The sequence below is a fragment of the Fulmarus glacialis genome, unplaced genomic scaffold (assembly GCF_000690835.1).
Source record: "Fulmarus glacialis isolate BGI_N327 unplaced genomic scaffold, ASM69083v1 scaffold49283, whole genome shotgun sequence".
Classification (NCBI taxonomy): domain Eukaryota; kingdom Metazoa; phylum Chordata; class Aves; order Procellariiformes; family Procellariidae; genus Fulmarus; species Fulmarus glacialis.
Window position 1 is genome coordinate 1 of NW_009204563.1, and position 12,101 is coordinate 12,101.

Sequence of the window (12,101 nt, forward strand, 5' to 3'; positions counted from 1 at the left end):
CATAATATATCTAAAATAAAATTATATAATAATATATATGTTGTTTATGTCTATACTCGTTATTGTAATTATGTATAGAATTTCTCTGGAGGCACTGATAGGCTTTTCAAAAGTGTCAGTAGTGGCATTAGTGTCAAATTACTCCTTTGGCTGCTGTTCTAGGTACACAATCTTTATGAAAGCGGGGAAAAAATAACCTGTGAATTATTGAAATTCTATTTGGCTATACTTTTGAAATTTTTGGCTGATACTTCTAATAGGAAAGATTGTGAATATTTATTCCCTTTCAAATTAAATTAATCATGAGTTAAGGGTGCTGTTCAGTCCCTAACTGCAGAACTATGGCAGGAATAGGAACCCTATAGTGAGACTGGGGAATTAGTATGAATCCTTTGTAAATAGTTCCACATAGAAGCTGTTTTAGAGGTCTAGTATGAAGCCTGTTCACAAATCAAAAGTTAAGGAAATGTGTTCACATAAGCAATTATTGTATTTTGAAATCCAAGAGAGATAACGTGTATGCTGTATTGAAGAAGACTGATTCATGGAATTTTGCAACAGATGAAAGGCAACTTATGACCATGAGAAATTTCATCCCTTTTTTCCCTTCTTTTTCTATAGTCCTGGGAAGTAATTTTCTTTTCACAGTTTTTTAGCTTGAGATATACATTTGGATTCAAATACTGAATAAGAATTCTGTGATCCATAAGAACAAATTAAGTACAATAACACCAAATAGAAGATTCAGAGTGAAGGCTGATGAATTCTCCAGACTCTTTGTTCCCTAATTTTGCTTTTATATTTCTCTGAGTCACAGATACTTCTGACTCTGTAAACTCTTTATTTTAAGATTTCCCTAATTATTCTCTTAATGTGTAGATGATTGGAATAAATACAGCTAAACATGGCTTTGACTTTTAATTAGGAATTTGGTATTCTGAATAAATTCTGCAAGGGCTTTTCAGATTAATGTTTTGCAATTTAGATCAGTTTGGTGATAAATACTAAAATTTTAAATGTGATTGCATCAATTCATCATAATAGCATAAAAGCCTGAAGCTTCTGTGATGTTTAATTATGAGAGGGACCTGGGTGTCATACCTTCATTTTAACTGAGTGTATGACTGTTTCCTGGGGAATTGTACAACTGTTATCCCCCTTAAACGCTGATTCCCATCATAATGCCTGGCTGCATAGTCCTCTATGCAGTGTTAGTTCATAAAATAGAACTGCAGACTGTAGTGTTAGACCATAATAATAATAAAGCCTGCCAAATCAATCAGAAGCCTGAAAGGAGCACAAGTTGCTACAAGACTGCTAAGATACCTAAATTTCTTCTTAGTTTTTAAAGATATGATTAATTGTTCTCCTTTTTGCAATATGTAATTGAAAATTAACCACTTGAGTTCCTACTGCTTAATATTAAAAATAAAAGGGCCATTTCTTATTTAACAGTCTGATATATAAACTAATCTTTGTATTGTAATTTATGTCTCCTATGCCTCTAGATTTTAAGCAACATATTTTAAACTGAGGATTTTAGGTTGGCAAAATACAGTTGCTTGCTTGTGTAGGCAAGACTTTCTAGAACTGTATTGAAAATGCAACAAGTAAGCCCTTTTTGGCCATTGAGCCTTGGTTGTCGTATCTGTAAATGGTAGCGTATTTCATTTGACTTTTTAATGGTGTCCTGTATTAAGATTGTATGTCCTTTAGATCCTAACTTCAATAAAATTTTTGCCTAGGTGATTAACTGAATGACCTCTAAATTTTTCTGTTGTTTTTGTTGGTTAAGGTGAGCACTCCAGTGGTTACATCAACCACGCAGGAAAAGCAGAAGGACAGTGATCAGTTTGAATGGGTTACCATTGAACAATCAGGGGAATTGGTGTATGAAGCACCAGAAACAATTGCTGCAGAACCTCCACCGATCAAGTCAACAGTTCAGACTATGTCTCCCATACCCGCGCATTCTTTGGCTGCCTTTGGTTTATTTCTTCGTCTCCCGGGCTATGCTGAGGTGCTGCTAAAAGAACGGAAACATGCTCAGTGTCTGTTGAGATTGGTGTTGGGAGTTACAGATGATGGTGAAGGAAGTATGTGCTGCAATTATTATGTTTCTTTGTAGACCGTGGCTAGATCATTTTACTTAAATTTATTTACACTTTAATGCTTTTAGCAGGAAGTTAGAATTGATTTGTGCAGAGCTGTGTTGCTAGCATCTTTGATAGTCTGTTGTCTCTAAATATTAAATTCTGTCTGGCAAAGTTTTGTCACAATCATCAGTATTCAAGCGTTCTCATCTAGATGTCAGAGTAATTGTAAAGTAACTGCTGATAAAACTTAAACTGGCACTGTCAAGATGACAGTGTGCTCAGACAGAACAATCTGAGTAGCTGGGTGTGCTCAACTAATTGAGCAAATGTCGTGTAATTCTGCAACCAAATGCAGAATAATATGGATAGGAGCATAGCTACAGCAGATTTAGAATAAACTGTCGAATAATACTGTTTTAGAAAAGGAGAGAAAGATCTAAAGACCATAGTGATCAAATTAGCTGAGCAGGAGCTCTACCTTAATGGCGTGAGTTCAGAGGGAGAAAAGGGTTATTCTTCAATGAATGAACAGATGAGCTGAGAGATAACTGTAGTCAGTGTCTTTGCAACAAACCTAGAACTCTGCATATAGTTCTAATATTTGTGGGTTTTAGTGTTTTGAAAAACTGGAAGAGTGTGTGTGAAAGATGTTTTAGTACTTTAAAGACATTTCCTTTCATTATGACTTTGAAAAGAATGCTGGTTTTTCTGTGCAGCAATCGACTGAAGTTAGTCTCTATTCAGCAGGCTATAGAGTGATGGACAACGTGTAGCTCATAAGACCAACTGAGAAACTAAGAGTCTTGTTTACAATCCCTTTTGTTTATGTTTTTATTTCTCTTGTATTTAGGTACAGGACAGTAGACAAGAATAAACTGGATAACAAAAATTCAGTCTGGCTGCTTACTCCCACCTAATTTGAGTAGTAATTAACTGAAGGACTATGTGCAGTCCCTCAGATTTTTTATGTCCTTGAATGGTTCCAGTCCCTTGCTATTGCAAACAATTTTATATCCTTTTTTTTTCTTTTTAATAAAGAGACCAACTCAAACCCTTAAAATTTGGGTTGCGCTCTTTTTTGTGTGTGTGCATCCACTATTGCCATTGGAATACAGTTCCAGAACATCATTTTCCTGATAGGTAGGGGCTGCTTTAATTTTAAGCTGAAATTTATTCATATCCAGTTTGTGCCCATTTATCATTGTGCCAGCATTGTTTCTCGTCATAAATAGCTCTTCTTTTTCTGATGCATTTGTTGACAGGAATTGTATTTGCTCTTAGCCTTTGTTTTTGCTGGACTAAACAGTCAATTTCTTCATTCCCTAAGCCAAACGTCTGAATTCAACTCTTTACGAAATGTGGGATCAATTGTACACGGTAGTCCACATTAGTTCTCCGTATAAAGCATTAATATTTTCCTTTTCTGTTGGAAATGCATCTTTTCATACACCTAGAATCTCTTTACTTTCTTGCATAATATGAAGAGCTGCACTTATAAATCCATGGCTTATAGATTAAACATGGATTCAGTTGTCTGCAAAAATAAACCATGGGCAAATGTTTAGATTTTCTTTTTTTTGTCTCCTTGTCATTTGGCTACACCTGCAGTTCTGGAAGTCTATCAGATAGGCTTTTTTCCAGAGGTGTTCAGTTTTATTTGTGAAGATCCCAGTCAGAGGACTTCTTGCTTCCTTTTTGTTATTGTCTTTACAAAGAGTATCAGATAGATATGAATTAACTCGTGTGTGTATGCATGTGTGTGTGTAGATACATATACATACAAATATAGACATAAGTATTTGTAGTGTATTTCAGTTTAGACCTCTGGGTGATGATATAGCTGATAAACTCTAAGAATGAGGGAGAAAATGATATAAATATGTTTAAAATAAGAGGCAAACTTCTGAACAGAGTTGGCTATTTTGAAGTATTTTCAGTTGTCAAATATCTCTATTTACATATGCATGGGGAAAGGTATGTGAAATGCATTGTTAAATACAGAAAAAATTGAGATAGTTTCCCAAATCTGAGTATGTTGGCATTAATAGGTCACTCTGTTATTTGAAATGTGGCTTTTAAAAGAAGTAATTTTTGCTCATAATGCAAAAGTGTTAAAAATTTAAAATAATTCTACTACAAAATTCAAACATGCAGCTCATCTAATTAAAATTATGTTAGTATTTCACCATGTGTTCAACTTGAATAGCATCACAGCTTGTGTGGCGTCAGTGACTTAATTCCCACTTCGGGCACATGAATATGAAAAAAAATCCTACATCATGATAAACTACAGCTCCTTGTCAGCTAAGCTGCTATTAGCTGACCATGTGCATTCTTTAACTTGCTGTAGTTGGAATGTTTAAAAAAAAAAAAAAAAAAAAAAAAAAATTAGTCTGAACCACCTTCGTTTTCTTCATTCAGAAATGCGACCTGAGGTGTAGTCAAATAGAGAAGTATGCTCAATATTATTCACAAACTAAGTTTTCTCCTTGGAAATGGCGAATCAGATTTTATAACTTTGGTTCTTAACCAAATCCATAAAGGAAATAAAGAAACATTCCTTCTTCTACACTCTTCTGCTGAAAATTTTTTGTGAAGAGAAACCTAGTATTATATAGCTTTCCTATCATATGTGAATGCTTAAGTCCTTAGTATATTTCTGTATGTGTTGTTTATAAACTATTGCAGAGATTAACAAGCTGTATTGAACTATTGAAAGAAAATGTGATTTTGATATTTTTCTTCTTCAATCTAGGCCATATCCTCCAGTCTCCTTCAGCAAACGTGCTCCCAACTCTGCCCTTCCATGTGTTGCGTAGTTTGTTCAGCACTACACCGTTGACTACTGATGATGGAGTACTGCTTAGGCGGATGGCACTGGAGATTGGGGCTATACATCTTATCCTTGCTTGTCTGTCTGCTCTAAGCCACCATGCACCAAGAGTGCCCAACTCTAGTTCCAACCAGGCAGAGGTAAGTTTAGCAGCAGAATAATTGCCACTGAGAAGCAGTAAGAGTTTTAACTGTAAAAAAGAAAACAATCTCCATGCTTTCATTATAGTCCAATTTCTTCAGGGTTTGCATTTGAATGAAGAGCAAAAATAATTAGAAAGTACTTGATTAAGTAATTGTCCTTGCATGTTGCAAATAAATGTAGTAATAATGAAATTTAACCAACAAAGAAGGCTTGTCATGTAGTCATTTTCTTTCACAGGACCTTCTTTTTCGGTGCATGAGAGGCATAATGCTCAGTGGATGGTGATTCTTTAATCCTCATTAGATAGTATGACCTCATTACCTTAATTAGCATTCATCATCTGAACTCTACTGGCTGCACATTATTTCCTCTTAAATGCTTCACAAATGTAAATAAGTTGTGAAAATCAGTGAATTAATGCAGTGATTTTTTTATCCCCTTTTTACTGATGGGGAAATGAGATCCAAAGACAAAAATTTTCCATAGCGTTCAAGATCCTGAGTGAATCTCCAAAATCAAACTTTTTCAAAGTACTTACTGTATTATACTGTCCTCTATTCAGAACATGTATCCCCTGATTTTTTTAGGATTATGAGTTGCCATCTCTCCATAACATACCAATTGTCTCTAAAAGTGTTTAAAAAAAATTCATGTCTTGCCCTCTTCAGTATCTTTGTGGCAGAGGCTTGCAAAAAACGTTCCTGGTGGCTAAATACGGCTAAGTAGATGCAAAATATAGGGCTGTCCATATTTTAGCAGCTCTGATACTGATAAGGGGTTGAGCAAGGAAGAGATGAAGCTGTGCATGAGAATAATTCACTTTAATGGCTAGTCAAATTTAAGGGGAAGCTGAGATATTCTTGTCCTAATGGGGTATCAGACTGCCGATACATTAACGCCTTAGCATTACTGCACTTTTGGAGGGAAAGGGCAACCATTAATTCTTATCTCTGCTTCAGTTGTACCATGACCCCTTAAACAGCTTGCTTTCTCATAATTCATATCTATCAGGTGATAGATGGTAACCTGAAACTAGAGATCCATCAGGCTTGTATTTCTGGGGCCAGGCTTTCCCTTAAGTGCTCTAAGTCAGTGCTCATGACAGTCCTCTTGAGTGTTAAGGGCACCGCATGTTCATGAGTGATGTAATGAGTATTGTCTACATGAGAATAATCACACAGCTATTTTATCACAGGGATGCATTACATTCCCAATGTAAAAGTTAAATGGTGATTCCAGACTACTGTCAGTATGGTACTTCATAGGTGATAACTTTTTTTTTACCATAGCAGTCTGTTCATACATAATTTCTTTTCCTTCAAGTATAATCCTGAACAAAGTCACTGAAGAAGATCTGAACAGAAAATGGAACTTTTCAGAGCCGTAAATCAAATATTACAAATTAAAGTCGGGCACCTATTCACGTGACCTGGTTTCCAGTAAGGCTAATTGTCACTGAGTAACTCTAATAAAAGTAGCAAGTGTTCATCACGTTGGAAAATGAGGTCACTTGTTTAAGGTGCTAAATATATAATTAGGAAGACATTAGTTAAAAAATGCTTATCAGAGTTTTTTCTGCATCCTTTTCGCCAAAGATCTGGTAAACTTTCAAAATTAGCATAAGTACTTAAATAGTTTCGTAAGGGCTAAGCAATATAATATTGAAGTTATGTTAGTAAAATGCAGTGATGCAGACCGTTGGAAAAATGTACAAGCTGTACAACCATCTTTGGAAATGCTATACAAGCACCTTTGGAAAAATGCTATCTCTCAGAACATTTTAAGGACAAGGTATTTCTCCCCTATTGTCTGGAGTGGAAATAGTGTGTGTTTCAGTGACCCAGAGATCATGTGTCAGAACTATACATGTAACTTAGACCTTTTGCCATTTTGGAGCATTTAGTCAAAATCAGCACATGCTTGAGCATCTTAACATTTCGGTTGTGTACTTTTGATGACATTTCTACTTCCATTCACTTCATCATTACGCTATTAAACTTGAATAGATGTTAAACAGTAATAATTACAGAGCTGTGATGTTTAGCATGATGTGGATTAAGTAGCATTTTAATACCTTTAATCATTTAAGCGGTGACAGTATCTTAAAAGAGAACAAAAACAGGCTTACAGAAGAATCACTTGCAATAATTTAGCGCTGGCCTGTACTGGAACTCCATTTACGTGGCAGAGTCCTTCCTATCTAAAGCTTTGAATTCCCCTGAATCCCAGTGGTATCTTTATTAAGTTAATAAATTGGGATTACCTTCTTTTGCAGAACAAAGGCTTTCTAAAGAATTGGTTCATAAGATGAAAAAAGTGAAATTACTGTTGTTTTCGGTTTTGTTTTTTTTTTTTTTTAACTTAGCCACAGGTGTCAAGTACACACAACAGTGCATCAACAGAAGAACAGCAGTTGTACTGGGCTAAGGGTACAGGCTTTGGAACAGGCTCCACAGCATCAGGATGGGATGTTGAACAAGCTTTGACTAAGCAAAGGCTAGAAGAAGAGCACGTGACCTGCCTTCTACAGGTGTGTAATAATGAAATGTTGATTAATGATAAGCACTTGAAACGTTAGAACCTGGATAATAAAAATCAAGCTTGTGTTTTTTCAGTCATATAGCACAGTAATTATGGTATTTTGGGAAAAAAGTAGTTTACAACCACCTGTCTACATGAAAAATGGTATAGATCATATTTTGAGCGAGGCTGTTTTCAAGCATCAGTAGACTACTGCACAAGAAAGACCTGAGTGGGTAAGCCTGGGTGATACAGACAATGAACCAAGAAGCATTCCAGTGTATTTCCCTGAAGCTGTCGTATATCTCAGTGGACATAACTGCATTCAGTCAAAAGTAAAGACTGTCCATTAGAGGAGAAGGATGCGGGAATAGGCATTTTGTTTTGTGTGCCAAATAATCTTACCTATTCATTTCTTGCATATTTTTGCTCTGCTTTAAGAAAATGCCCATAGTTGTTACTGGTGTCCATGAATGTGTTATGCCAATATAACAAAATCTCACTCAGACATACTATAAAATCGTGAGTATGTCAATTAAATGACAATAGTAAATCACCAGTAAACATCCTGATCTTAGTAAAACTCTGATGCCTTCCAAATGCCTCATGCTAAGAGAAGAAAATCCTGCATAATTAAGCTTTTCAGTCCATTGTGAAAATGTGACCAACCCCTGTTATCTTAGGTCAGTGTAGATCTATCTAGTCGTCAAAAATTTGATTCACAGAACTGTTAGCTCAAATGCATTAGATAACCTCACTGCTGGGATAGAGCACAAAGGGGATGAAATTCTGAAAACACCCATGCCCTGACTGATGAAGATATCATTTTGATGTAATCAGTTATTTCAGTCACGATAGATTACAAGGCACAAGTATCATGTCCCTTGCAAAAGCAAAACAAATAAAATCGGAAACAATTTTCCTAAGCAAGAAAGAGGAAAATCACCTGAATTACTCTTGGCGAAGCTTCTAGGCAGTATTCTGTATTATGTCATGCAGAGGTTTAGCTATAACTGTCATAAGCATTGAGGTAAGGAGGCATTTCCTTTGGGCAGTCAGCAATTGTAGGAAGAAGTAGAAAACTCTTCAGCATTTTACTGAAGATGTCAGTCAGTTGTACAGCAGACTTTGCCTGGTCCCTTCTCTAGAAAGGTTGTTTAAAAAAATTCTGTTGTACGGAGTGCTGATAAGATGCTGCAGCAAAATACCATGGGTAATGAGGTTAGAGCAAAGAGGGAGAATGAAAGAAAGGAGAGGAGGCTAAAAAGGTGAATAGAGCCCCTGAGACTCTAATACAGCCTTTCAAGACTTGAAGTTACTTAATTTGAGAGTACAGATCAGACCCATGGAAGTGCATTAGGTTGTACGTCTACAACACACGCTAAGGGCCTGTGAAATCAGCAAGAACTCCCCTTGGGACGAGCAGGTGTGCAGTCGTGAGGTGACTCCCCTGCCGTCACTGAGGGGGAGGCTGCTCTTTGTTTACTGAAGCAAGAGCCGTGCTTTACAGGTGGTTGTTCCAAGTAACTGCCATGCTCACTGTAAGTTGTTGTTTCATCTGTAAACTCTGAGGTCCCATCCAAAAAGAAGTTACAAGTGGTTTTAAAACATTTGCAGTTTAAAAAAAAAACTTTTTTGTTGCCAGTGGGTGTTCTGAAGTGAATGGGACTAATCAGCTGCATGTCTCAGTGGTGTGAGCTGGCGAACTCCTGCTTTGCGTAACTCCAGCAGTTTTGTCAAAATTCATATTAATTGATCACTTAAAGTCATTCAGAATTATAATAGCTATTTAATTTTAGCATTAGCCAAAGTTGAAATCAGAATCTAATAACTGTGCAGAATTTCTTCTGAGAGGTTTTTGGGACTGCTGAAATAAGTACCAGTACTGAATTAGCAAAATAGCTAGTGAAGTATTATGGTGTCTTCCTTAAGGAAGGAAAGTCAAAGTTCTTTTGCCTAAAATAAATCAGGTTTGATTAAATATTTTTGTGTATTTCAGGTTCTTGCCAGTTACATAAATCCTGCAGGGAGTACATCAAATGGAGAGACCCAAACTAGCCAGGAGGGGAGAGGACAAAACAGCAGTGCTCTTCCATCCGTTCTCCTAGAGCTACTCAGTCAATCTTGCCTCATCCCAGCAATGTCATCATACCTCCGCAATGATTCAGGTAATGTGCCGTTGTCTCCTTCTAAATCAAAGCTGGCTTACTTCTGTCAAATAAGTTTTTATATAAACAATAGGTGGTTCTGGCTAGTTTCAGTACGTTTGCCAGTTTAGAATTGTACTAATGGAACATTCACCTGAGCCTTAGAAAACAAAATGATAGTGTTCATTGAAATACTCATTTATTCTAACAACAAAAACTTTGTTGTTTTAATGTCTTTTTTAAATTTGAAATTTAATTCTTAAACTGTTGAAATTAACAGGAAAATAGTCCATCTGAGAAGTTTATATTTTAGTTGTTCTGTAGAATATACATGGAGAGAATGAGTACTTTATACAAGACCATGAATCTTACTGTGAAAAAAAAATGTTAATTTTGTGAGAAAATCGAGCAGGTATATGCATGAAGTTGGTAAATGTTGCACGTACTAGTGCAATTCTCTTTTACTTTGGTCAGACCTTTTTCTGCTTTATTTAGGAAATGTAAAAATAAGCCTCTTATCAAAACTGCAGAATATTTCAAATATATGAGAACAACGAAATTGTTGGGTTTTTTTTAAAGGAAAAACAAATTAGTTACATGTTGTCATCACATTTCTACTCATAATTTTGAAACAAAGATGTTTTGATAGTTTCATCCAGTATGTTGTACCTTGCTGTGAAAACCATTTCAGTTGTACGAGGTAGTGTCAAGCAGTATGAGTTAAGCAAATGCCTGTATGGAACTAACGGCAAAACCAGCAGACTGGGTTTGTGATTTATGTTCAGTCTCACTACATGACTGGCTTTAGTATGAAGATATTGATAAGCATTTTTTCTTCAGATAACTGTCAGTCTGAAGTTTTTAAACACTGCCTTAGCCTGCAGTTGAATTTTTGTTTAGTTGCTTTGTAAGGATGGATTTAATCTCTAAGTAGCAGAAGGAGTTGTTCCAAATCTGAATAATTTGGTTTTGGATCCTTATTTTGCTTGCCCTATTTTTGGAGTAACTGTTAAATGTCTCGTCACATTGCTGCAGTTCTTTTGAATGCCAGTTGTAGGGTGTGCTGATGTGAATTTCTTGAAACAATGTCATAGCTTCCTGTTGAATTGCACAATATATTTTATCTCTGGGGTGAAAGAAAAATCATCTGTGTCTTAAGTATGTACTAAGCTACATGGGACTAAAACAAGAACGTGGCTCTTTTAGTCTGTGGTAACTAGGGCATTACATAATCTTGTATGATGGAATGGAAGTAGTTCAAAAAGTCTGCCGGGGCCTTATAGTAAGAATAAAAATATGAAGATGTTTCACTTGCCAGTCCACAGTTTGACACCTCTCCCTAATTTTGCAATGAATTTGTTGGTTCTATTTTGCACATACTACAGTGAGGAAAATGAACTCTGTAGCTTATACACCAGGCTCATTATTGCAAATGAAAATCTAATCTAAAACAATAAAGTAAATGATAAAGTAAAACAATAAAGTAATCTTTCTAACAGATACTCATAAATTCTTCTTTGTTGACTTAGAAAGGAAAAGTCATTGAAAGACCTGGCAAAAATGCTATGTTATCTAAAGGATGAAGCTGTTGGTTTTGAGTTATAATCGCAGCTGTTGAAATTGCTTTTTGCTGTTTTCAATAGAAAAATGTATCTGTCTGTATAAGTCACTTTTAATTGGGGAAGAACAGTCAGATACTGATAGAAGAGATGAGGTATGTGGCTGGTGGAGAGAAGATCAGACTAGTTTGGCTTTCAGGGACCATTTGTTTTCCCAGAGTACAAAGAAAAGGCAAAATTTCAGTGGGAAAAGTTCATTTTAGGTATGTTTTCCACTGCTGGAGTACTGTTATTTGTGGTTGGCAGGAGATGTTCATACATTGTGCTTGTGAAATAAAAATTAGTAAAGAGTGAACAAAGCAGATACTTCCTGCTTTTTCATAAATGGATCTGCAGCTCTTAATGTAGCAGTGTTGTTATGCTTAATACAGTGATCCAAGCGATGGTCTTGAATGCTTCCTGCTGTATTTGTTCAAAATTCTATACATAAAACTATAAGTAACAATGTTTTTCTGGATTAAAAAAAATTAGCTTTGCAGGCTTATTTCAGTCAAGCTTGTCTTTGAAAACATAATAGGGTATCAGTATGAGAGGGAAATATGCAAAAAGGCATGACTTCTGGAAAGAATGTGTTTTCACTCAAATGAATATTTGAGTCAGATGCATTTAGTTTGAAAGGAGTCCCTGAAAATAGTTTGTCTTAGTGATAGCCAGGCATAATTCCAATGCAGTAATTACTCTTTAGTTCAAAAGCAGACAGATAGTTCTCACATTGTGCTGATTTTGTCTGGGATAGAGTTAA

At 35.8% G+C, this 12,101-nt stretch overlaps 1 protein-coding gene across 1 annotated transcript; it reads left to right on the top strand.

Annotated features, from left to right (window-relative positions):
• Positions 1-1,795: 1,795 nt before the first annotated feature.
• LOC104074768 (baculoviral IAP repeat-containing protein 6-like) lies at positions 1,796-11,454 on the top strand (the record flags this gene model as incomplete). The annotated part of the gene is made up of 5 exons (XM_009575028.1): positions 1,796-2,096; positions 4,852-5,069; positions 7,439-7,603; positions 9,593-9,761; positions 11,384-11,454. Coding segments are annotated over 5 exons (924 nt in total), but the record flags the coding sequence as incomplete, so codon positions are not given.
• Positions 11,455-12,101: the final 647 nt, after the last annotated feature.